Source organism: Serinus canaria, chromosome 1, assembly GCF_022539315.1.
Source record: "Serinus canaria isolate serCan28SL12 chromosome 1, serCan2020, whole genome shotgun sequence".
NCBI lineage: Eukaryota > Metazoa > Chordata > Aves > Passeriformes > Fringillidae > Serinus > Serinus canaria.
In genome coordinates, this window is record NC_066313.1 from 114,650,040 (window position 1) to 114,674,177 (window position 24,138).

Consider the following 24,138-nt stretch of genomic DNA (forward strand, 5'->3'; position numbering starts at 1 on the left):
GCGGGCCCTGCCCCGACCTTGGTCCCCCCCATTGCGTCCTTGCCCCGCCCCCTCGCCCATAAATGGCGGCGCTCGGCTCCGCCCCCGAGCCAGCCCCGCCCCTCCCTCGGCCATGGCCGCCGGGGCTCGGGCCCCGCTGTCACCGCGGCCGCCGTGCCCACCGGTGCCACCTCTGGCCCTGGCTCTGGCCCTGGCCCTGGCGCTGGCGCTGCCGGCGCTGCCGGTGTCGGCGGGGTCGCCGCCCGGCCCCGAGGAGCAGCTGGCGGCGGCGGCGCCGCGCTGGGGCTGGCGGAACGTGTCGTGCCCGGCCTGCCGAGTGCTCTTCGGGGCGCTGGACCTGGCGCTGCAGGTGGGCACGGCAGGTCGGGGAGTGCCGGGACGCGGGGGGCACCGGGGGGACACCGGAACACCGGGCCAGGCACGGGGATAGGAGGACACCGGGACACCAGAACGGAAAGAGCGGGGGCGACAGGAACGGGGACAGCGGGGACGGGGCGGGACGGGACAGGCCGGGCCAGTCCCTCGTGACGGGCCGGGGCCGGGACAGGCCAGGACAGGTCGGGGCTTGTGACAGGCACGAGACCGGGTTGGGAATGGGGACAGGGACGGGCGGGGACGGGGAGAGTGACAGGATGGGACGGCTGGAAGAGCAGCGGGGACGGGCGGGGGAGTGCAGACGGGCTGGGACAGGAACAGGAACCGGGACAGGAACCTGAACCGGGACAGGCTGGGGCGGGGACAGGAACGGAGGCAGGAAAGCACCGGGCTGGGGATCAGAGAGGCTGGGGGACCGTGTGGGTCCCTTCTGGCCTCGGGATATCCGGCTCAGAGGGCCGAGGAGTGTGCGACAGTGACAGCAGCCAGGGGCCGTCCCGGGGAGCTGCTCGGTGCGGCACACTGATGGCAGCTGGGGTGCCGTGCCCCTCCCGGGGGTGCCGTGCCCCTCCCGGGGGTGCCGTGCCCATCCCAGTGTCCTTCCCCCGCAGCTGGAGCCGAACGTGGCCCGCGTGGGGCGTGTGGCGTCGCGGCTGTGCCAGGAGCTGCGGCTGGCGCGGCCGCCCGTGTGCCGCCAGGCCGTGCAGCTCTTCCAGGGCGACGTGGTGGCCGCCTGGGCCCGCTCCGTGCTGCGCCCGCCCGAGGCCTGCGGGCTCCTGCTGGGACCCCGCTGCGGCCACTGGGACATCCTGGGCGACTGGAACCTGTCCCTGCCCGCCGCCCCCAAGCCGCCGGTGCGGCCGCCCGTGCCGCCGCCGCCCGGAGCGCCCACCGCCCGCATCCTCTTCCTCACGGACCTGCACTGGGACCGGCAGTACGCGCCGGGCAGCGCCGCCGCCTGCCCCGACCCGCTGTGCTGCCGCGGGGCGCCCGGCGAGGGCCCGGGGGCCGCGGGCTTCTGGGGCTCCTACGGCAAGTGCGACCTTCCCCTGCACACCATCGATGCCCTGCTGGCCCAGCTGCCCAACGGCACCGGCAACGGCACCGGCGGCTTCGCGGCAGCGTACTGGACCGGGGACATCCCCGCGCACGACGTGTGGCAGCAGAGCCGCGGGGACCAGCTGCGGGCGCTGCGCACGGTGACGGCCCTGCTGCGCGCCCGCCTCGGCCCGCTGCGCGTCTTCCCCGCCGTGGGCAACCACGAGGCCACGCCGGTGAACGCCTTCCCGCCGCCCTACGTGCGGGGCAACCGCTCGGCAGCGTGGCTCTACGACGCCATGGCCGAGGCCTGGCAGCACTGGCTGCCCCCCGCCGCCCTGCACACCCTGCGGTGGGCACCGGGCCGGGGGTCTCCCTCTGCCCAGGGTCCAGGGAAGGGGGGTGTTTGTGCCTTGGGGGGTGGGAGGGCACGGAGGGGACGGTTCTGGGCTACTGGGGGCTTGGGTCTGTGGCATTTGGGTACCAGGATCAGAGGACACAGGCTGGGAGGCTCCAGACTGGGGCCCTCTGGGCTGTCAGGTGTTCTGGGAGCTGCAGTAGCACAGGCTGGGGGCTCAGAGCAGGGGACTCTGGAATACTGGGGCCTCAGGACTAGCAGGACACAGTGTGGTCTCCATGCTGGAGGGGCAGTGGGAGTACCAGGCTAGCTGGGGCTTGGTGCAGATGTCTCAGCTTCACGGGGGGAAGAGGTGCAAGGAGGGGGTCATGGCTGGCTGGGGTACGGAGAGGGCTGTGGGATAACAGGGGCTCCAGGCTGAGGGCTGTAGGGGGGTGGGCAGTGTGTGTGGCAGAGAGCTGGGGGTCCATGGGATGCATGCAGGGTCTGTGACTCAGGGGACTCAGCACTGACTCCCCCTTTTCCACACAGGGCTGGTGGGTTCTACACGGCACAGGTCTGGCCTGGGCTGCGCCTCATCTCCCTCAACATGAACTTCTGCTCCCAGGCCAACTTCTGGCTTCTCATCAACGCCACTGACCCTGCAGGGCAGCTCCAGTGGCTCATGGGGGTCCTGGCAGATGCTGAGCGTGATGGGGAGAAGGTGTGGGGGGGTTCTGGGGGGACATGGAGGGTCTTGGTGGGCCCTGGGCAAATGCCCAGCCCTGACTCCCTGCCCACAGGTGCACATCATCGGGCACATCCCCCCAGCCCACTGTCTGCGCAGCTGGAGCTGGAACTACTACCGCATTGTCAGCAGGTCAGTGCCTGACCCCTGCCCAGACCCCACACCGTGTGCCCCACTCCACATGCCAGACCCACATTTCGTGGAGGCCCTGGCCTCCATCCCTGTGTGCTGGACCCCTGTCCGTGTGCCCTCGACCCCCACCCCACAAGCCAGAGCCCGGCTCCACACCCTGAACTCCCATCCCACAATGGTCCCCCTGTCCTACACAACAGGCCTCTGCCCCTACACATGCTGGACCTCTGCACAAGACTCCACCCCACACCCTGGGCTCTCTCTCCGTGTGCCATCCCGTGCACCAGACTGCCTGCCCCCTGTGCCAGACCCCCAGCCCATGTAACCTGGACCCCCACCCCACATGCTGCACCCGAGGGTCAGGGTTGGGGTTCCAGGGTGGGGGTCTAGGGATGCCCCCCCAGCTCACCACGCGGACAGGTTCGAGGGCACCGTCGCGGCGCAGTTCTTCGGGCACACACACCTGGATGAGTTCGAGTTGTTCTACGATGAGGAGACGCTGTCACGTCCTGTGTCCATCGCCTTCGTGGCACCGAGTGTCACCACCTACATCAACCTCAATCCCGGTGCGCCCCGAGCCCCCGCCGCGTGTCCCCCACAGCCCCCCGCTCCCCGGCGCTGACCATCCCTCCCGCTGCAGGGTACCGCGTCTACGAGGTGGCCGGCTCCTACCCCGGGAGCTCCCACGCGGTCCTGGACCACGAGACCTTCATCCTCAACCTGACGGAGGCCAACGCGGCACCCCCGGGCACCGCCCCGCGCTGGCGGCGGCTCTACGGCGCGCGCGAGGCCTACGGGCTGCCCGCCGCCTTCCCGGCCGACTGGGACCGCCTGGTGCGGCGCATGCAGGATGAACGAGCCCCTCTTCCAGCTCTTCTGGTTCCACCTGCACAAGGGGCACCCACCTCGCGAGCCCTGCGGTGGGCCCTGCAAGGCCGCCCTGCTCTGTGCCCTGCGCTCCGGCCGCGCCGCCGACCCCGCGCTCTGCCGGCCCCTGCGCCCCACGCTGCCCTTCCCGCGCATCCAGGAGCTCTGGCAGCAGCGGCGGCTCTGCTGAGCCGGGGCCAGCAGCAGCAGGGGCTGGGACATGGGGACACTGCGAGCTCCTGGGATGTGGTCACACCAGGAGCTCCCAGGATTTGGTCACACCGGGAGCCTCTGGGACATGGTGACACTGGGAGCCCCTGGGACATGGTCACACCGGGGAGCTCCCAGAACAGGGTGACACTGGGAGCCCCTGGGTTGTGGTGACACCAGGACTAGGGTCAGGAGTGGTCTCACTGGAAGCAGGGCAGGCACACAGTTACACAGGGAGCAGGACTGTAGCCAGCACAGGTCACAGCAGGAGCGGGATCAGTACAAGGTCACTGGGAGTGAGGTTGGGATTGGCACGTGGTCCCCGTGTCCCACCAGTTACACAATAAAGGCACAATGGACACCATCACCCCTCCTAATCCTCTCCACCAGGACCAGAACTGGGATCAGGATCAGCACGTAGTCCTCATGCTCCCATCACCCCCCAGTAGAGGTGTGATGGACTCCACTGTCCTTCATCTTCCTCACTGCAATTCTCAGCAACAACTTAGGGAGACCCAAATCAGGGATGCTGGGGCCCTACCACCCCACCTCCTTGTCCTAATGCTCACCCACTGGGATCAGCCCATGATCCCTGTACTCCCATCGCTCCCCTAATAAGGTGTGGATCGACCCCACTGCTTCTTTTCACCTGTGACATCCTAAGAAGACCCAAACCAGACACAACACCCTCCTCTTGCTGCTCCTCCCTGTGTGTGTGAGGCCACATGCAGAGCCAAGCTGGGCTGGTGGAATGGGTTTATTAATTAATGATTTAGTACAACACAGACCCTCGTTACGCCACATGCATTGGGGACCCTGGGGGGGGCATGACCCACCGTGGGGGCAGCGGTGGGGGCAGGACCCCCGACCCGACACCCGGGGTAACTCCGTGCTCTGGAGCGTTGGGTCCGCGGTCCTGCCCCCCAACACTGCCTCGCCCAGCCACACACCCTCCATGCCCTCGCCCCGCTCACGGGGTCTGCGCCCCTCCCCGCCGCGGTTTGAGGGTCCCCAGGAGGGTCTGCACCCCCCGGCGCACGGAGGAGCCCACCCGCCGCGCCACCGAGTCGGCCGGGGGTGCGGGCAGGCAGGAGCTGGAGGCCTGGGGCCGCGCATCCAGGCACTTCTGGTAGCGGAGCTGCGGGGAGGGAGCCGGGGGTCAGCGGGGCCGGGGGCAGCCCGGGGGGAGCAGGGACGGCACTCACCACGCAGGCGGCCTGCAGCGCCTCGCTGAGCCCCGCGGCGTTGGGCTCACACCACACCATGTGGCAGCGGAAGGTGCCGGGGGCGCTGGCCATGATGAAGGCGAAGGCGCGGACGTCACGTCCCACCCCCATGAAGGACAGGAAGCGCACGCGGCACTCGCACAGCACCGCCTCTGTCTGGGGACAGGGACACCGGGTCACTGGGGGCACCAGGGTGGGCAGGGGACCACGGAGACACCCCCAGCATGGGGACAGGGTCGGCAGGGCAAATGGGGTGTCACCCCAGGAAGGGTGGGGGGGGATGCCCTGAGGCCCCGCGGGATGTGGTGGGACGGGGACACATTGGGAGGAGCCATGGTGGTACCCAACCCATCCCTGGTACAAGGACAGGTCTCTGCAGCCCCTCTGGCACGTGACAGGGTCACTCAGACCCCAGAACAGGAAGGGGTCACCAGAGAGGATGGGGGCCAACACATCTCTCCAGAGTGAGAGGGCATCACCACAGCCCCCTAGGCCAGGGTGGTGGTACAAGGTGGGGATGGATGCACCTGGTGACGGTGAGGGTGGGCGTGAGTGGGGGTGCCAGGGCAGGGGGTCCGAGGAAGGCACACACCTGGCGGTGAGCAATGGTGAGGGTGGCAGGAGCCACACTGACCACCACGGGGGTGGGCGTAGGGGGCTCCCCTGAGCCAGGGGCCAGCGCCGCCTCCAGCGCCGCGTTGATCACGTCCATGCCTGGGGGGCACAGGGAGGCTCAGGGCAACCCTGGGGGTGCCCTCACCCCACAGCTGCTGCACGTGGGCCAGAGGAGCCCCCCGAGACTCCCCCCTTCCCCTTGAGTCCCCCACTTACCCACTGGCTTGGCCACGGGGACACAGCCCAGGTAACACACAGGGAAGCGTTGAACCACCTCACTCTTGGGGGCTGGAAACTCCACTGTGGGGGAGGCACTGTCAGACACCCCCAGAGACCCCCAAAACACCCTAGAATCCCAACATCCCTCCAGAACCCCTCCCCAGTCCTCAGGGCTCACCCAGCACCCTGCAAGACCTCATGGATGCTGGGCACTCCAGTGTGGGGGGACATGGCAGACCTCCCCAGAGCCCTCCAAGACCCCCCAGAGCACCCCCAGAACTCCCAACACCCCCAATTGCACTGCCTTGCTCTTGGGGGCTGGGAACCCTACTGTGGTGGGCGACATTATCAGACACCCCCCACATCTCCCTAAAAGCCACCCTCCTTCCCACTGCCCTTCCCCAACGAATGCAACCTCCAGACCCACAAGGCCCCTCCCCAGCAGTCGCCCGGTCCCCTTGCAGAACTCCGCCTTCCTAGTTGCCCCCAGACTCCCAGTGCCCTCCAGGGTACCCCTAGAGCCCCCCAGTTCTCTCACAGGTACCCCCTAACCCCATACCCTGCAGGGGAGGCTCCCCCAGCCGGGGGGGCTCTGTCCCCAGGCCGTTGGCTGCTGCCCGGGCACTTCGCCGCTCCGCCGTCAGCTGGGGGACAGGGGGACAGATGTGACACCACTGTGACCTCCAGGGACCCCCACGGTGACACACAGTCCCCCAGATGTCACACAAGGGGCACCCCCAGCCCTCCTGGCTGCCACATCCTGGGCACCCCTAGGGACCCCTGGCTCCAGTGCCCTGTGGCGGGTCTCTGGGGACACTGAGGTGGGCAGGGGCTCCCCCCTAGGGGCTGGCTGGAGGGGCCTGAGGTTTCACCTGTGTGCAGATGTACAGGCTAGGGCAAGTCCTGGCAGGTTTCTGGGGGTCTCACCTGGGCACAGGTGTGGTGCAGACCAAGGAAGGGGAATTTGGGGTGGGTTACCTGGGCCTGGGGGCTTCTGGAGGTGTCTCACCTGGGCCCAGACCTAGTGCAGGCCAGGTGGGGGGTTCTCAGGGGCTTTGTGGGGGTCTCATCTAGGCAGAGATGCAACTCAGGCCAAGGTGGCAGTTTGGGGGGAAGCCCAGCAGAGGGCTGGGGGAGTTTTACCTGGACACAGAAGCAGTGCCAGCCAGTGCAGGGGGTCCCAGGTGAGTTTTAGGGGGGTCTCACTTAGGCACAGACATGGTGCAGGCCAGGGGGAGGGGTGAGGGAGGCCTGGGGGTCTCACTGAGGATGCCTGGGGGTCTCACCTGAGCACAGACCCGGTGCAGCCCGGCGGCAATGGCGCTGGCAGGCCCCTCGCAGCGGAACACGTGGCACTTCAGCACCTGCGTCAGGGGGTCCCGGGCCACGTATGCAAAGTCCCTAGATGGGAGGGGGGCACGCTCAGGACCACCCCAGTGCCCTCCCCACCCAGTCCGAGCTGGGACTGGGGGCACTGGGGGTCTGGGGGCAGGTTGGAGCCATACCTCTCCCTGTGTCCCCGGCAGCACAGTGGGACAGAGCAGGGTTAGGGGGTGCCAGGGGGGAACATGGGCCCCCCTCCTCCCCAGCCCCAGGACACCCCACACCCCTGAGGGTCAGATCTGATCCTGCCACACACCCTTCTCTGCTGGAGGGGCTCAGTGTTGGGACCCCACAGCCCCCACCTGCCCAACCCATGGGACCACAACCGCACGTGGGAGCTCCCAGCCCTGTGCACACGTGGCCCCCACAGCCCCACCTCACCCACACGGGGACCCCAGCCCCACGGCCCCCTCCACACCCCGATGCCCCCAGCCCCCATACATGGCATTCCAGAGCCCCCACCCCACACTGTGTGGGACCTCCAGGCCCCATGGGGGTCCCGCACATCCAGATCCCCCCACCCCTGTGCCCCACGTGCACAGGATCCCCAGCCCACGTGTACCAGTCCCCTGCAGACACCAGAGCCCCATGCGTGCCCTCCCCACCGGCCACCAGTGCCACCCCACGGTGCTGCACACAGCGTGCCCCGTGCCCAGCCCCACCTGCTGCCGTGCCGCCCCACGCCCCACACGCGGATGGCGCCCACGGGCTGCGCGTGCAGCAGCGCCCGGTCCTGCGGGTCCACCAGCTTCAGCGTGCGCTCCTCCAGCAGCAGCAGCGCCCGCGCCTGGGGCACAGGGGCTGGGGTCACTCACCTCCCCCTGGTGCCAGAGGGCAGTACAGAGGGTGTGGGGGCACAGGGGGTCTGGGGTCACTCACCTCCCCCTGGTGCCAGGGGGCAGTACAGAGGGTGTGGGGGCACAGGGGCTGGGGTCACTCACCTCCCCCAGGTGCCAGGGAGCAGTACAGAGGGTGTGGGGGCAGAGGGTCTGGGGTCACTCACCTCCCCCAGGTGCCAGGGGGCAGCACAGAGGGTGTGGGGGCACAGGGGGTCTGGGGTCACTCACCTCCCCCCAGGTGCCGGGGGGGCCCTCGCGGGGCCCCGAGAGCTGCCGGATGCAGGCGCTGACGGCGCTGCTGCTGCGGCCGGGACCCAGCTCCTCCTCCCGCAGCTGCACCCAGCCCAGGGAGCGCACCGGGAGGCCCTGGGGGCAACGGGGGAACGGCAGTCAGCGGGGATGTGTGGGGCAGGGATGGTGAGGGGCCAGGGGGCAGGGGAGCGGTGCAGAGCCTCAGCTGCCCAGCAGTAACCCAGCCCCGGGGCAGGGCGGGCCCCAGGCCCCGCCCCTGCAGGTGACAGCCTGGAGCATCCCTGCCTTGGGTGCCTCGGCCCCCAGCAGCGGACCAGACCCCACTGGAGTGGGGAAGGGGCCCTGCGGGCGGGCAGGGTCAGGAGAGACTAGCCCTACCTTGGAGTCCAGCACATCCTCCTCGCCCACGGCCATGCTGCAAGGGGAAGGGTGGGGGCATCACTGACTGCACCCTGACACTCTGGGGCCTCTCCACCCCCAAACCCTGCCCCTGAGAGCCCTCTGGGATCCCCCACATCCCATACCTGGGTCACTGCACTCTGAGTATCTTGGACTTTCCCCCCAAACCCCGGCCTTGAGATCCTGGGAATCCCCCAATTTATCCTGAGACCCCATTTCCCTGCCCCACACCTGCGTCCCTGCTCCCTCAGTTCCCACTTCACACTGGACACCCTCTCTCTCACCTGTCACCCAGTGTCCCACATCCCTGCCCATGTGTCCCCCCAGTCCCTGTGCCCCCCACCGCACCCCTCTCCTGGTGATCCTGGGCCTGGTGACAGCATCTCCAGGTCTGACACTCCTGGCTCCTCATCTTCTTCTTCTTCTTCCTCCTCCTCCTCCTCAGCCGTGGGGTCCTAGGGGCATGGGGGCTCTGTGGGGTTGGGGGGGCACTGACCCCCCACTCTTTCCCATCCACTACCCCCTCTCACCTTCCACAAGTGCCCATCATTGAAGGTCTCAGCCGGGGCAAAGCTCGTCCAGGAAAGCTGCAGGGGCTGGGTCAGGGTGCTGCATTTGGCAGCCCCCCAGTGCCCCACGGTTCCCCCCAGTCACCCCACAGCACACTATGGGAGCCCCATGGTAACCCCAAGAGCAGCCCACGCCCAACCACGTGTGCTCTGCACCTCCCACAACCACCCCACCACCATCCCCCAGCCACCCCGTGGCCCCTCAGGGGCTGCACAGCCACCTCCCAGTCCAAGCCCAGCCCTCTTAGTCCCGACTCACGGTGGGCCCCTCGGTGGGGGTGCTGCCGTCGGACGGGGTCTCGTGTGGCCCGCCGGGGGGCTCCCACTGGGTGGTCCCGGTGGGGACATGCCAGTAGTAGGTGCCCGAGGTGTCCTGCACCCGCAGCCAGCCGGGGGGCAGGTCCCCGTGTGCCCCCGCGCCACACGGCCACAGCGACTCTGCAGGGCAGGGGCAGAGGACTCAGCCCGGCCCCGCACAGCCCCCCATGCCAGGGACACGGGGATGCCCCACGGGGGCTCCACAGGGACACGGGGGCAAAGGAGGGCATGGAACCAGTGCGGGCTAGGGACACAGAACAGTGCCCAGGGGATGGGGGACCAGGGACCAGGAATGGGACCCGGGGGGCTGGGAGTGCAGGAGAGGGCACACAGCCAGGGACCAGGGGAGATGTGGAGCTGAGAGAAGCACGGGGGCATGGCAGGAAGGAGCAGGTGGGACAGCCACCGGGCTCTGCGGGCAGCCAGAGAGTGTCAGAAGCCTCCATGGGGCAGCTGTGGGACAGCGAGAGCTCACCGTGGGGCTCCGCGGGGCAGCCACAAGTCACAGGGGCTCCAGCGGTGCCCACCTGGCTCATCGGGGGAGCTGCCGGGGCTGCCCTGGCTCAGCGTGGCCCAGCTCGAGTCCTCGTCGCTGCCGGGGCCGGGCCCCCCGAAGAGGCGGCTGGCGCTGCGCCCCAGGGGCTCCCGCAGGCCCCGCTCCGTGCCCAGAGCCGGCGGGGACACCCCGGCCCCGTCCTCCTCCTCCTCGTCCTCCTCCTCATCTTCATCCTCCTCCTCCTCCTCCTCCTCCGAGGCGCCGATCAGCAGGGCCCGCGGGTCCCCGGCGGCGTTCCGGGCATTGCGGGCCCGGACCCCCGGCTCCAGCGCCCCGGGGGACTCGCCGTGCGCCCCGGGGGAGCGCTCCGGCCCCGGCCCCGGCTCGAGCTCGTTGCGGTTCTGGTCCTGCCCGGCCTTGGCCCAGCCGGCGCCGGGCAGCTCCTCGGCCGGGGCCCCCCCGGGGCCGGTGCGGGGGTCGGGGGCCGCGGCCAGCCCCAGGCTTAGCCCCGGGCACCGGTTGTCGTTGGCCAGGTCGCTGCGCTTGCTCAGGGCCCCCGACATGGCGCGAGGACGCGGGGACCGGCGGGACCCCCGGCGCGGCGGGAGCCCGGCCCGGCCCGGCCGCAGCTGCCGGTACTGGGGTGGGCAGGCGGGGGGGTCCTACAGCCCCCGGGGCGCCTCCGCGTCCATCGGGCCTGTGGGGAGCGGGGGTAGCGCGGGGACCCCTGGCACGGACGCTCCGCGGCCCCGGCTCCTCCCAAGGACTCGGCATCCCCTCGCAGCCCTCTCCCGGCCCCGGGCAGCCTTCCCCGGCAACGGCATCCCTCCGCGCCGCCCCCGGGACGCGGGGACCCCCGGCACAGCATCCCCCTCGGCCCCGCATCCCGCACGGCCCCCGCCGCACGGCCCCGGCACCCCCCGCCGTCCCCTCCGCGACCGCAGCCCCCGGGGTGACCCCGCAGCTCCCCCGGCCCGGGGTCCCTCCGCAATCGCCCCGCGGCCCTGCCAGGGGGATCCCACCGGGACCCCGCACCTACGGACCTCTCCGCTCCCCCGGCCGGGCCCTCGGGGGTCTGCGCGGGGCTCGGCCCCTCCGGCCCCACCCGTGCCCGCAGCGCAGCGGGGCCGCCCGTGCCCCCCCGTTCTCTGCCCCATTGCCGGTACCTGCGGCGGCTCCGCTGCCGGGGGTCGCGGGGGGAGGATGGGGGGGCTCGGAGCCGCGTCACTTCCGCTTCCGGCCGGCGGGGGGACAGCGCCGCCTCCGGCACCGGCACCCGTCGGGACCACCGGCGGCTCTCCGGGCCCTGCCCGGCACGTACCACCGGAGACCCCCGAGTACCCCCGGGACCGGGAGCCCCAGGCCTTACCGGCGGCGGGCAGCTCGATCCGGCCTTGTGCGGAACGGGGGACCTGCGCCCCCGGTGATACCCCCAGGCCGGTGACCCCGACACTGCCCGTGCCCGCCCCACTGTTCTGGTGCCACGGACCAGTACAGCCCAGCTGAGCCCCCCGTTACCCCTAGCGACACCCCCCAAGGCACCGTGTTTCCGCCCCGCTGACCCCACACCGGCACCGGGACTCCCTGCGGCTGCTGTGCCCCCGGAACCCTTCAAACCCCCGGCTGGACCGGGAGTGTCTCGAGGCTCCCGGCTTTTAGCAGCCCCAGAGGGGCAGCACCGCGGGGGCCGGGGGGTCCGGCCGGGAGCAGCGATGGTGACCCGGGGTGTGCGAGGTCCCTGCACTCCGTGGATACAAGTCCGGTCCCGTACAGGATCGAAGCCACTCGGTTTGATGAGACCTCCAAGGCTGAGTCCAGCCTGTGACTGATCCTCACCTTGTCCCCAGGCCAGAGGTCCAAGTGCCACCTCCAGCTGTTCCTTGGACGTGGCATGGGGACTCCAGACCTCCCTGGACAGCCCTTTCCAGCATGGGGCAGCCCTCTCCAAGAGGAAATTCCTCCTGATGCCCAGCCTGAACCTCCCCAAGCACCGCTTGCAGCCGTTTCCTCTTTGTCCTGTCACTTGTTTCCTGGGAAGGTCCTCCCTGAGCCTCCTTTGCTCCAGGCTCAGCCCCTTCCCAGCTCCCTCAGGAATGCTCCAGCTCCTCACCAGCTCCATTCCCTGCCCTGGACACGCTCCAGCCCCTCCAGGTCTCTCCTGCAGGAGAAGAACTGGGCACAGCCCTCGAGGTGTCACACAGTGCACAGCACAGGGGACAATCCCTGCCCTGGCACAGCCCAGGTGCCATCAGCCTCTGGCACACCTGGACTCGTGTCCAGCCACTGTGACCAGCACCCCCAGGGCCGTTTCCAGCCTCCTGCCCCTCTGCCCAGTCTGGAGTGTCACAGGGGTTTTGGTGACCCAAGCAGAAGCCCCAGCACTTGCCTTTGTTGACCCTCACACTCTTGGCCTTGGCCCATTATTCCAGCCTGGCCAGACCCCTCTGGGATCCTTCCTGCCCCCTGCAGAGCCACATCCCAACCCGCCGTGTGCGGTCCATGGGCTCACTGAGCACACACTCCAGGCTCCATCCAGGTCACTGACAGCTCTGGGAACAGCCCTGGCCCCAGCACGGAGCCCTGGGGAGCCCAGCAGTGCCTGCCCCCCATGTGGCCCCATTCCCACCCCTCCCTGGGCCTGGCCCTCAGCCAGGTGCTCCCAACAAGGAGCACCTGTCCCAGCCAGGCTGCAGGTGCTCTGTGAGGTGCCAGGGAGATGGAGATGGTGCCAAAGGCTTTGCTGAGCTTCAGGCAGGCACACCCACACCTGTCCCACAGGTCATCCTGTCCCAGCAGGAGACTGGGTGGGTGAGGCAGGACCTGCCTTTCCCAGTCCCCAGCTGGATCTGATCTCCTGCTTGTCCTGCCCATGCTGTGGGACCCACAGGTGATCTGTTCTAGGGCCTTCCCAGCATAAGGACCAGGAACAGGCGTGGACTTCCCTGGATCCTCTCTCCAGCCCTGCTTGGGAACAGGGTCACTGGCTACCTCTGGGGCCTGGGACCCCCAGGGCTGGTGGGGGATGATGAGAGCAGGGTCTGGGTGAGCTCTGCTGCTGTCCAGGATCCCCCAGGGATAGCCAGAGTTGGTGAGGACCAGGCAGAGCAGCTCCATGACTCCTCCACAGCCTCTGTGGTATCCCTGGGGGTCCACTGGCCCCAGGGACCTGCAGTGTCTGAGTGGCTCAGCAGGTCACTGACCATTTTCTCCTGGGTACGTGGACCAGTATGGACCAGTTCCTACTCCTAGTACAGACCAGTCTGACCCAGTACAAGTACAGACCAGTCCAACCCAAACCCTGCTGCCAGCACAGAAGAGTCTGACCCAATACAGATCAGTCTAAACGTGTCCCCACTCCCAGTGTGTCCCTGGCCCTGCAGATGGGTCAGTGCTGGCAGAACGCCCAGGCCAGGCAGGCGCCCATGGTGCCACTGAGCTCCAGGCACCGTTCCTGTCCCTGCTGGCCTGGCACTGTCTGGGGGTGTCCAGTGCAGCTGGGAGAGCCCACAGGCCATGGGGGCTGTAGGGCAGGGTGTGTGAAGGACAGGCAGGGCTACAGGGCAGCACGGGCCAGGGTACTTCCAGAATACTTTATTTTGTACATACAGTTTTGTCAGCGTGCGGCAGCTGCCCCACAGCCCCCGGAGCCCCCCAGAGCTGTGGAGCAGCAGTGCAGTGGGGCAGCAGGCACACACAGTCACCCCACAGCTGGGGAGGGGAGCTGGGAGGTGGGAGACAGCCCTCAAGGGGCACGAGGCTCTAGACTGGCCACCCCACAGCCCCCCACAAGCCCTTCCAGCGGCTCCCCCTGCCCCTCACATCCCCCACACCTTGGGAACCCTGTCAGCAGGGGCAGTGGGATGCTGGCCCTGCTGTGGGTGAGGGGCCAGACCGCGACCCCCAGGCAGCCCCCACCCCACGGGACGCATCCTCACCCCCCAGGTCCGGCTGCCCCCTGGGATAAAGTGCACATGAAGCCAGGATGGCGCTAGGGGGGCAGGCGAGGCCGTGGGGCAGCCGTGCTGCCCGGTGCAGCTGCAGGCTCCCTGCTGCCCGTGGCCGTGCCCAGAGCCCTGCCCGTCACTGCAGGTAGCGGTAGGCCTTGAAGCAGTGGTTGCCCGAGTCAGCCACGACCACGTGGCCGTCGGAGGTGAGGGCCAGCCCCTGTGGCCCGTACAGCGGGTCGGCCGCCGTGTTGATGTAGGACAGGAACGAGCCCGCGCTGTCAAACACCTGCAGGAGTGCACACAGCTGTGCCCCACGGCCCAGGGACCCCCAGCCCCAACGGTCCCCGGGCCTGCAGGATGTACTCCCTGTGAGGGCACGTGGTCAAGATCCCCCCTAGGTCTATTCCAGTTAACCCAAGATCCTCCCAGTTGCTCCCAGGTGACCCCAGACCCCTTCCCAGTCCATCCCAGTTGCTCCTGGTGCAAAACTCTTCCCAGTTCCTCCCAGCTGACCCTAGGCCCCCATGGACCATTCCCAGTTGACCAGAGATCCTTCTCTGTTGCTCCCAGTTGCGTGACCCCCTCCCAGCTGACTGCAGACCCTGCACAGTCTCTTCCCCATTGACCCAAAACCCTCTCCAGCCGCCCTCACTCAAACCAAGTTGTGTCCTGGTTCCCTGCAGGTGCCCCACAGCACACACATGGAGTGGGGTCAGCGATGGGATGGGGAGGGGGCAGTGCTGAGCGCCCTTGGGCTGCAGGGGGTGGGGGGGATGTGTGCAGGTGCATGTGTCAGTGTAGGTACAGGTATGCAGGTGCAGGCACAGGAATCTGTGCAGGTACAGGTGTGTGTGTGGGCACAGGTGTGTGTGCAGGCACAGGTGTGTGTGGGCACAGGTGTGTGTGTGCAGGCACAGGTGTGTGTGTGGGCACAGGTGTGTGTGCAGGCACAGGTGTGTGTGTGGGTACAGGTGTGTGTGTGTGGGCACAGGTGTGTGTGTGGGTACAGGTGTGTGTGTGCAGGCACAGGTGTGTATGTGGGTACAGGTGTGTGTGTGCAGGCACAGGTGTGTGTGTGCAGGCACAGGTGTGTGTGTGGGCACAGGTGTGTGTGCAGGCACAGGTGTGTGTGGGCACAGGTGTGTGTGTGCAGGCACAGGTGTGTGTGTGGGACAGGTGTGTGTGCAGGCACAGGTGTGTATGTGGGTACAGGTGTGTGTGTGCAGGCAGAAGTGTGTGTGCAGGCACAGGTGTGTGTGTGCGGGCACAGGTGTGTGTGTGCGGGCACAGGTGTGTATGTGGGTACAGGTGTGTGTGTGCAGGCACAGGTGTGTGTGCGGGCACAGGTGTGTGTGTGCAGGCACAGGTGTGCGTGGACGCACAGCTGTCTGTGCAGGTACAGGTGTGCAGGCACAGGTGTCCATGTGTCTGTGTGGGCACAGGTGTCTGTGTCTGTGCAGTCATAGGTGTCCGTGTGTCGATGCAGGCACAGGTGTGTGTGTCCATGTGGGCACAGGTGTGTGTGTGTGTGTGTGTCAGTGTGGGCACAGGTGTCTGTGCAGGTACAGTTGTGTGTGTGTGCCCATGCAGGCACAGGTGTCCATGCATCTGTTCAGGCACAGGTGGCCGTGCAGGTACAGGTGTGCAGGCACAGCTGTCCCTGTGTCCGTGCAAGCACAGGTGTCCATGTGTCCATGCAGGCACAGGTGTGTGTGTGTGTGTGTGTCTGTGCAGGCACAGGTGTCCGTGTGTCCGTGCAGGCACAGGTGTCCGTGTGTCAGTGCGCGCACAGGTGTCCGTGTGTCTGTGCAGGCACAGGTGTCTGTGTGTCCGTGCAGGCACAGGTGCCCATGTCTGTGCAGGCACAGGTGTCCGTGTGTCCGTGCAGGTACAGGTGTCCGTGTGTCCGTGCGGGCACAGGTGTCCGTGTGTCAGTGCAGGCACAGGTGCCCATGTCTCCGTGCGGGCACAGGTGCCCATGTCTGTGCAGGCACAGGTGTCCGTGTGTCTATGCAGGCACACGTGCCCATGTTTGTGCAGGCACAGGTGCCCATGTCTGTGCAGGTACAGGTGCCCATGTGTCTGTGCAGGAACAGGTGTCCATGTGTCTGTGCAGGTACAGGTGCCCATGTGTCTGTGCAGGCACAGGTGTCCGTGTGTCTGTGCAGGCAGAGGTGTCCGTGTGTCAGTGCAGGCACAAGTGCCCATGTCTGTGCAGGCACAGGTGTCCGTGTGTCAGTGCAGGCACAGGTGTCCGTGTGTCAATGCAGGCACAGGTGCCCATGTCTGTGCAGGCACAGGTGTCCGTGTGTCTGTGCAGGCACAGGTGTCCGTGCGTCCGTGCGGGCACAGGTGTCCGTGTGTCCGTGCAGGCACAGGTGTCCGTGTGTCAATGCAGGCACAGGTGCCCATGTTTGTGCAGGCACAGGTGTCCGTGTGTCAGTGCAGGCACAGGTGTCCGTGTGTCCGTGCGGGCACAGGTGTCCGTGTGTCCGTGCGGGCACAGGTGTCCGTGTGTCCGTGCGGGCACAGGTGTGGTACCTGGATGCGGCTGTTGCCCCAGTCAGCCACGATGATGTTGCCGTTGCTGTCCACGGCCACCCCTGTGGGCGCGTTGAACTGCCCGTTGCCCTCCCCATGTGAGCCGAACTTGAACAGGAACTCGCCCTCAGCGTTGTACACCTGGTGGGCACAGGGGGGTCACTGCAGCCCCCCAGCCCTCAGAGCACCAGGGGGCTCTCAGCACCTGCCTGTGGCTGCACTCACCTTCACAGAGTGGTTGTGGAAGTCGGTCACCACAATCTCGTTCTTGTTGTTGACAGCCACAAAATGGGGTCCTGAGGAGACAAAGGGGGCTCAGCCCAAAAGGGGCACAGGGAACTCATCTCCAGGACTGGGGGGGCTCAGCCCTAAGAGGAATGGCAGAGTTCAGCCCTGGCCCCACGGCAGGACCAGGATGCACCCAGAGACCTGAGGCATCGACAGAGCCCAGAACTCAGAGCCCCCAGGATGGAGCCACTGCCAGAATCTCAGCCCAGGGCCCCAGCCCAGAACTGAACCTAGAACCCAGACCCACAATCTGTATCCAGAACCAAACCCAGTGCCCCAGTCTAGGACACACAGCTCAGAACCCAGACCCAAACCCACAACCTGAAACTACATCCCAGCCTGGGAACCAGAACCAAACCCTGGGATCTCAATCCCGAACCAGAACCCAGAGACAGAACCTGGAACTGGATCACCAGCTCAGAGCCCTGAACTTGGTGCTGGACATTAAACCAGATCCTGGCTCCCCAGAACAAGATCCTGGCTCCCTGTCCAGCCCCAGAATTCAAGCCAGAGCTCAGAAGAAGTCCTGAGCCCAGAATCTGAACCCACAGCCCAGAACTGGTTCCAGAAATCCAGTCTAGAACTGCAGCCTGGACCTGTGCCAGAGCAAAGTGGGGCACACAGTCCTGCCTGGCCGGGTCTCTGGGGAGCCCAACGGCTCACAGCTGGGGGTTCCCAGGGATACCTGCGAACTGGCGCTCGGCGGTGCCGCGGGAGCCAAACCGTGCCACCAGTTTGCCATTGGGCTGGAAGATGAAAACGCAGCAAGCCTTGTTGTCCACCACGATGATGTGCCCGTTGCGGTCCACAGCGACGCCCTTGGGGCCCATCAGCCGCCCCGCGCCCAGCTTTGTCTGGGGGGGACAGACAGTCAGGCTGGGAGGTGCCACGGACACCCCCTGGCCCACGGCTCCCTGCTCAGAGCCCTGCTTGGCCTCACCTTGAACTTGCCCTCAGGTGAGAACACACTGACCCAGCGGTTGTCGTAGTCGGCCACAATGATGTCACCATTGGTGTCCACTGAGACCCCCGTGGGGCGCTGGAGCTGCCCCGGGGAACGCCCCCGCACCCCGAAACGCAGCCGGAACTGCCCCTCGTTACTGAACACCTGGGAGGGCAGCAGGGTCAGGAGAACCAGGGGAACACCCCCACACCCTGAAATGCAGCCAAAACTGCCCTCCATTGGAGAACCAGGGGGGCCAGGGGGAGCAGGGGGAGTCAGTGGGGGTCCTGGGACAGTTCAGGGATCCCAGAAGGGGACTGTACCTGCACACACTGGTTACTGCTGATAGGGTCAGTGGGGTCATGGGGATCCAGGGTTACCCAGGGGGGGTCCCAGGGGTCCATACCTGCATGCACTGGTTGTTGCTGTTGGGGTCAGTGGGGGTCAACAAGAGTCAGTGGGGGTCCTGGGAGGGTTTGGAGGTCCCAAGGGTGTCCATACCTGCACGCACTGGTTGTTGCTGTCAGCCACAACGATGCGGCCGGCGCTGGATGTGGAGATCCCCTGCAGGTTGGTGAACTCGCCCTTCTCCCGGCCACGGCTGCCTGCAGGCACCAGTCAGGGGGGCACATGTGTCCCCAGGAGACCACTCACCACCCCAGTAAACCCCTGCCACCCCCTGGAGCCCTCCACCACCACCCCAAGGAGCCATGAGGAGCCCAGGGTGACCCCACCATCCTGGGGAGCCCTAACGAGCCCCCCATCATCCCAAGACACCCCCCACCCCCTGCTCACCGACACGAAAGATGAGCTCGTCCTCGATGGGGTTCTCCTTGCGCTTGGCGCTGCCGTACATGCTGGCGGGGCGGCGCAGGGCCTTCTGCCGCACGTGCCCCCCGCCTGGGGACTTGACGCGGCGCTTGGCCTCCTCGGGGGACGGGGGCACGTCACTGGGGCGCAGGGCGCGCGCACGGAACGGGGAGCCGCGCACAGGCTGCCCGTAGAGCAGGATGGACAGCACAAAGTCACCCTCCATGCGTGGCGTGTACACCAGCTCGTAGGTGCCGTTGCGGTTGTCCTGCACCTCGGCCTCGGCCGCGGCGCCGTCGGGGCCCGTCACGGTGAAGCGCAGGCGGGCGCCGCCGCTGCGCACCAGCGCCCCGTCCTTGTCCTTGGTGGTGACACTGAGCGAGCAGGGCTGCCCCACCACGGCCTGGCGCAGCCCCTCGCCCGTGGCCACCGTGGTGTGTGCCGTGGCACTGGTGGTCAGCAGCGCGCCCAGGTTCTGGATGGAGCGGCGCAGCCCCTCGGGCTCGGCGTGGAACTCGAGCTGCGCGTTCTCGTGTGGGTGCTCGGGGAAGGGCCGCGCCGCCAGCTCCCGCAGCCTCTCACCCATCTGCTTCTGCACCAGCAGCACCTCCGTGGCTGAGCCGTGGTGCAGAGCCTGCTCTGTGAATGCGCAGCTGCTCAGGATGCTCTCCTGGCCCTGCTGCAGCACCTCCAGCTGCGCCTCCAGCACCTGCGCAACCAGGACATCACCTGTGGCACCAGGTGCGACCCTGGTGCCATCACCCACACTTGAACCACATCCTGGCCCTGCTGCAGCACCTCCAGCTGCGGCTCCATGCATCCTGTGGGGATGGCACATCTCTGTGGTGTCCGTGTGGGACACCCACACCCAGCACCCCTAACCAAGGCTCTGCCTGCTCCCCCACCTGCACCGCAGCCATGGCCACAACCCCAACGCTGGTGCTGCACTGGGACCCCAACTGTTGCACCGGCTGGGCCACTGGCACTGGGGTATGGCTGTGGTACCCACACACCCTCCCAGGAAGGGCTGGTGAAGGGCACAGAGCCCCAGTGTGTTACCTGCTGCTTGGCAGCACAGGTGGCCTCCAGGTCACGCAGCAGCACCTCCCGCCGCTGCCGCAGCGCTGCCTCCAGCTCCTCGAAGCTGCTCCCGATCTCTGCCTCGGCCTCGGCCCGGCGCTGCCCCAGCTGCCGGCTGATCTCAGCTACCAGCCCCACAGCTGCCGCCAGCTGCGGGAGCCTGGGGAGACATGGGGACCCCCTGAAGTCCCCAACCCCCACCCACCCCACCTGAACCCTGAAGCCCCCCACAGCACCCTCATCCAGCTGTGGTATTCTGCAGAAGGAGGACATGGGCACTCCCTGAACCCTCAAACCCCACAGTACCCACGACGCCCTCAGCCACCCCTCCCTCTGTCCTGTGTGTGGGGGGCATCAAGCTGGCACTGATACCAGTGGGAGTGGGGCCAAGGGGACCTCCGGCAACCCCTGTCCCCGTACCTGGCACGCACAGCATCGAGCTGGTGCTGCAGGGCTGCCTTGTGCTGCTCCAGCACGTCACGCAGCGGCACAGTGCGGTGGTCCCGGTGCTCCCGCCGCTCCCCCTCCGTGCACTCCCGGCACATGGCCGTCTCGCAGGGCTCGCAGTAGAACTCCATCACCTGCCACACCTGTGCTCACCTGCTGCCCCACACCTCGGTCCACAGGACCCTGCAGCCCACCCCAAAACACCTCCTGGGCCCATACAGCCTCTCCCAGACTCACTGGACCACTGCAGCCTCCCCAGACCCTCTCTGGACCCTTTCTCCAAGACCTGCAGCCCCCACCCCCACCCCCTTGACCCTCACAGACTGCCTTAGCCTTCCCCAGATCCCAGCCCTCCTAAAGCCTTTCTAGCTCCTGCAGGTCCCCAGTCCCCCTGAGTCACATCAGCCCTCAGGACCTCCCCAGCCTCCCCACACACCTGCAGCCCCCCAGGTCCCTGCAGTCCCCAGACCCCCTGAGCCCCCAGAGCCCAGTGCGGCCCCCCCAGCCCCTCCCAAGCCCCCGGGCCCCACCTTTCCCTCGTGGTTCGGGCAGCAGAGCGGCTGCCCAGTGGCGGCACCCAGGGGGGGCAGGGGTGCAGGGGGGGCCCCGCGGGGGTCGGGGTCCCGCTGCAGCACCTCCATCAGGTTGGTGATGAAGAAGTTGTTGGGCAGCGCCGGGACCCCCCGCTCGGGCAGGATCGAGGTCTGGCGGCACACAGGGCACGACAGGGACAGGCTCTGGGCCGGAATGTAGTTCTGCAGACACCTGGGGTCACAGGGGTCACGGGGGTCACGGGGGCCACTGGGGTCAGGGGTCACACAGGGCATGGCAGGGACAGACTGGGTCAGGACATGAAGGGGGCAGGGACAGAAGTGGGGGCTGTGGGGGCATGGGGGACCAGATATAGGGATCACTGGGGGACAGATCAGGGGATGGGTGGGGAGACAAGACCCGCTGGGATGGGGGATGTGGGATGGCAGTAGGGGCAGAACAGGGGGTTGAAGGGACAGACGGATGGACAGGGAGACAGGGGAGTGGACAGGCAGGTTGAGGGAGGGACAGAAGGGCGAATGTGCCACCTAGGATTTGGGGCAGTAGAGAGTGGGACGGACAGATGAACTCAAAGGTCAGGGTGCAGGACAAGGGCACGTGGATAGGCCTGGGGACAGATGGATGGACAGGGGGGCTGCACACAGTGACAGTGGGACAGGAGCAGCAGGATGGACAGACAGGGTGATGAGGAACACAGTGAGAGGGGGGCAGAGAGACAGACTGAAGGGTTGGGGTGCAGGCAGAGAGCAGGGGGAGAGATGGACAGACAGACATGGGGGGTGTGTGGTGGAACACCCGAGTGTGAGAACAGGGTGGGAGGGACAGACAAACCAAGGGACAGATGGACAAGATGGCAGGGCTGCAGTGTCACACTGGGGTGCAGGAGGAGGACAGACGGACAGTCACATGGGAGGGCTGCGCAGTGTCACACGAGGATGGGACACAGATGGACAGACAGACAGGAGGGCTATGTGGTGTCACAACAGGTGGGAGAGCAGCAGGGGAGTGGGCAGTCAGACAGATGGACAGGATGGACAAGGGGTAGGAATGCCAGTGCCCCTGGGGAGATGATGGATGGAAGGATGGAAGGATGGAAGGATGGAAGGATGGAAGGATGGATGGATGGATGGATGGATGGATGGATGGATGGATGGATGGATGGATGGATGGATGGAGAGCAGGACCAGAGGGCTCTGGGAGCACAGAGAGAGGGGGCCATCAGCAACAAGACACCCCCACTTCGGGACGCAGCCATGGTGCCCCCAGCACCCTCACTCAGGGGGCTCAGGGGCTGTGCAGCCCTCCCAGAGAAGTGGGGTGTGGAGGGCCGGGAGTCCCAGCCCCACCATGGGCCATGGGATGCAGGGGGGTCCCAGCCCCCACCTCTGAGGACACACGAGGCTTGACCCCATCTCTCACTGGGGAGGGCAGGGAGTGCAGGGGGGCCTGGCTCACCACCAGTGGGGGCTGAGGGAGGCTCTGCTCACACTGAGGGTTTAGGGGTGCAGTGAGGCACACTGGGGGTGCAGCCAGTAGTGCTGGGACACAGGCTCAGAGACGCAGGGGGATGCAGCAAGGCAGAGGGGGGCTGGGTGCACTGGAGGGCAGAGGGATGGATGCTGGAGGGGCAGAGCAGGCTGGGGGGTGCAGGGGCGCAGTAAGGACATGGGGGTGCATTTGGAGGGTCACAGTGGCAGTGCTGCAGTCAGGACTCAGTGGGGTGCAGGGGGCCCAGGGCACGGTGGGGATGTGCTGGGGATGGATGCTGGCGGGGTGCAGAGGGCACAGGAGGGGTGTAGGGGTGCTCAGAGACACAGTGGGGATGGAGAGTGGATGCCAGGCACAGAGGGTACACCGGGAGTGCAGTGGGATGCAGGGAGGAAGTATAATGGGTCCCACCTCTCACAGGAGGTGTGCAGGCAGGGATTGTGTTCAGGGGGTGCAGGGGGGGCCCAGGAGGGGTTCAGGGGGTCCCATCTCTCACAGAAACCGTGCAGGCAGGGATGGGGTTTGGGAGGATGCAGGGGGCTCAGAGTGGGTTCGGGAGGTCCCACCTCTCGCAGAAGGTGTGCAGGCAGGGCAGCACCTTGGGGTTGCAGTAGCGGTCGAGGCAGATGCTGCAGATCAGGAACTGCTGGTCAATCTGCCGCACCACCGGGCTGGCGGGCTCATGGCGGGCCATGGTGGCTCCTCAGCCTGGGAGGCACACCACAGTGAAGGGCACGCACCCTGCAGCACCCCACGGGGCTGCCGGTACCCCACGGCCACTCCCAGCCCCAACGCACGGTGCCAGACAGCCCCCACCCGCCCCACGGGCTCGTGGTGGGTCATGGCAGTCCCTCAGCCTGAGAGTGGGGGTAATTTAAATGCTTGGGAGGCACTGCAGGCACCCTGCAGCCCACCACTGAACCCACAGTGCCCCACAGCCCCCTGCCCACCCCACAGCCCCACAGAGGGCCAAAACGGACACTCACCCTGTGCCATGAGGGCTCAGCACCCAGGGACACCCACAGAACCCACCCCAAGGCATCCCGCAGGCCCTGCCCCATAGACACCTTGTGGGGCACACGGGGGACTCCCCCGGGTCCCACCGGGCACATGACCCCCAGAGCCTCACACACCGCCGTGTCCCCCGGCACTGCCCTGCCCCACCTACCGCCTGCCCCTCGGAACCCACTGCCCCCACAGCCCCCTCTCCTTGGCCCCGCTGCACCCGGCCCCATCCATGGCAAGGAATCGCCACAGGGCACCAACAGGGCACCCACAGCACCCGCCCTCCTGCCCCAGGGGCACACCCCACCGCCGCCACCTTCTCCTGAGACCGCGGCACCGACCCAAGCCCCTGTCCCGTGAGACATTCCTCACCCCCGTCCCCTGTGCCGCACTGACCCCCGCAGCCCCGTGCCCCACCGCCCTGTGTCCCCCGGCCCCGGCCCCGCTCACGGCGCTGCGGCGGCTCCGCGCTCCAGGCCGCGGCCCCGCCCCGGCCGCCATTGTGCGGCACCGCCCCCCCCCGCGGCACCGGGGCACGGCGGGGCCCGGGGGTCCCGCGGCCCGCGGGGCCTGGGGGGCCCGGCCCGCGGCCATCCCGCCCCCCACCCCTCACACCCCCTCCCGCGGTGTCCCCCCCGCCGCGCCCGGCCCGGCCCGGTCCCGGGGCCGCCCCCGCGGCCCGGCCGCACTCACCCCCCCCGCAGCCCCCTCCTCGCTCCCGCGCGCGCCGCGGGACCCCACGGCGCATCCTCGGCCCCGGCCCGGGATGCGACAGGGAGGCGGCCGGGCCGGGCGGCACCAAGCGCGCTCCGGAGGGGGAGATGGAACGCGCCACCGCCTCCCCTTTCCACGGAACCCGCCCCCGAGGACACCGCACTCGCGGTGGCGAGGCGTCGCCGCAGAACGCGTTGCCGCCCCCGACTGGGGGGCTCGTGGGGAGGGTCCGGTGGGAAAGTGTGCAAAGTGACCCCTCAGCCCCCCCTCCGGCGTCAGTGGTCTCGCCTGGGCTGTGGC

The 24,138-nt window shown here is 67.6% G+C and overlaps 3 protein-coding genes and 1 long non-coding RNA gene across 10 annotated transcripts; 2 read left to right on the plus strand and 2 right to left on the minus strand.

Annotated features, from left to right (window-relative positions):
* Positions 1-100: 100 nt before the first annotated feature.
* Positions 101-3,829, plus strand: SMPD1 (sphingomyelin phosphodiesterase 1). The gene is given in 7 exon segments (XM_050976004.1): positions 101-349; positions 987-1,765; positions 2,303-2,474; positions 2,554-2,630; positions 3,051-3,196; positions 3,271-3,476; positions 3,478-3,829. Coding segments are annotated over 7 exon segments (1,827 nt in total). The 5' UTR covers positions 101-112; the 3' UTR covers positions 3,688-3,829.
* Positions 3,830-4,446: 617 nt separating this feature from the next.
* APBB1 (amyloid beta precursor protein binding family B member 1) lies at positions 4,447-11,261 on the minus strand. 3 transcript variants are annotated; one of them, XM_050975993.1, is made up of 14 exons: positions 11,190-11,261; positions 10,055-10,720; positions 9,469-9,647; positions 9,171-9,227; positions 8,989-9,095; positions 8,620-8,656; positions 8,218-8,355; positions 7,813-7,937; positions 7,054-7,168; positions 6,327-6,411; positions 5,765-5,848; positions 5,526-5,647; positions 4,913-5,089; positions 4,447-4,845 (listed from the first exon to the last, which is right to left on the minus strand). In XM_050975993.1, the coding sequence occupies exons 2-14, from the start codon at positions 10,584-10,586 to the stop codon at positions 4,678-4,680; spliced, it is 1,926 nt and encodes a 641-aa protein (XP_050831950.1). In that variant the 5' UTR covers positions 10,587-10,720; positions 11,190-11,261; the 3' UTR covers positions 4,447-4,677. The 3 variants fall into 3 exon arrangements, with proteins under 3 accessions (XP_050831950.1, XP_050831945.1, XP_050831956.1); XM_050975988.1 differs by lacking the exon at positions 11,190-11,261 and having other exon boundaries at positions 10,055-10,850; XM_050975999.1 differs by lacking the exons at positions 9,171-9,227; positions 11,190-11,261 and having other exon boundaries at positions 10,055-10,850.
* A 2,333-nt stretch (positions 11,262-13,594) lies between these two features.
* TRIM3 (tripartite motif containing 3) lies at positions 13,595-23,917 on the minus strand. 4 transcript variants are annotated; one of them, XM_050977477.1, is made up of 12 exons: positions 23,818-23,917; positions 22,686-22,827; positions 20,610-20,844; positions 20,053-20,213; positions 19,612-19,792; positions 18,538-19,261; positions 18,244-18,347; positions 17,740-17,907; positions 17,485-17,653; positions 16,737-16,807; positions 16,512-16,652; positions 13,595-14,256 (listed from the first exon to the last, which is right to left on the minus strand). In XM_050977477.1, exons 2-12 carry the CDS (start codon positions 22,811-22,813, stop codon positions 14,104-14,106), a joined length of 2,235 nt encoding a protein of 744 aa, XP_050833434.1. In that variant the 5' UTR covers positions 22,814-22,827; positions 23,818-23,917; the 3' UTR covers positions 13,595-14,103. The 4 variants fall into 4 exon arrangements, with proteins under 4 accessions (XP_050833434.1, XP_050833442.1, XP_050833450.1 ...); XM_050977485.1 differs by lacking the exon at positions 23,818-23,917 and adding an exon at positions 23,575-23,617; XM_050977493.1 differs by lacking the exon at positions 23,818-23,917 and adding an exon at positions 23,521-23,552.
* Positions 14,803-15,892, plus strand: LOC127059859 (uncharacterized). 2 transcript variants are annotated; one of them, XR_007778153.1, is made up of 3 exons: positions 14,803-14,923; positions 15,000-15,075; positions 15,147-15,892. It is a non-coding gene; the product is annotated as an uncharacterized LOC127059859 (long non-coding RNA). The 2 variants fall into 2 exon arrangements; XR_007778154.1 differs by having other exon boundaries at positions 14,804-14,941; positions 15,038-15,075.
* Positions 23,918-24,138: the final 221 nt, after the last annotated feature.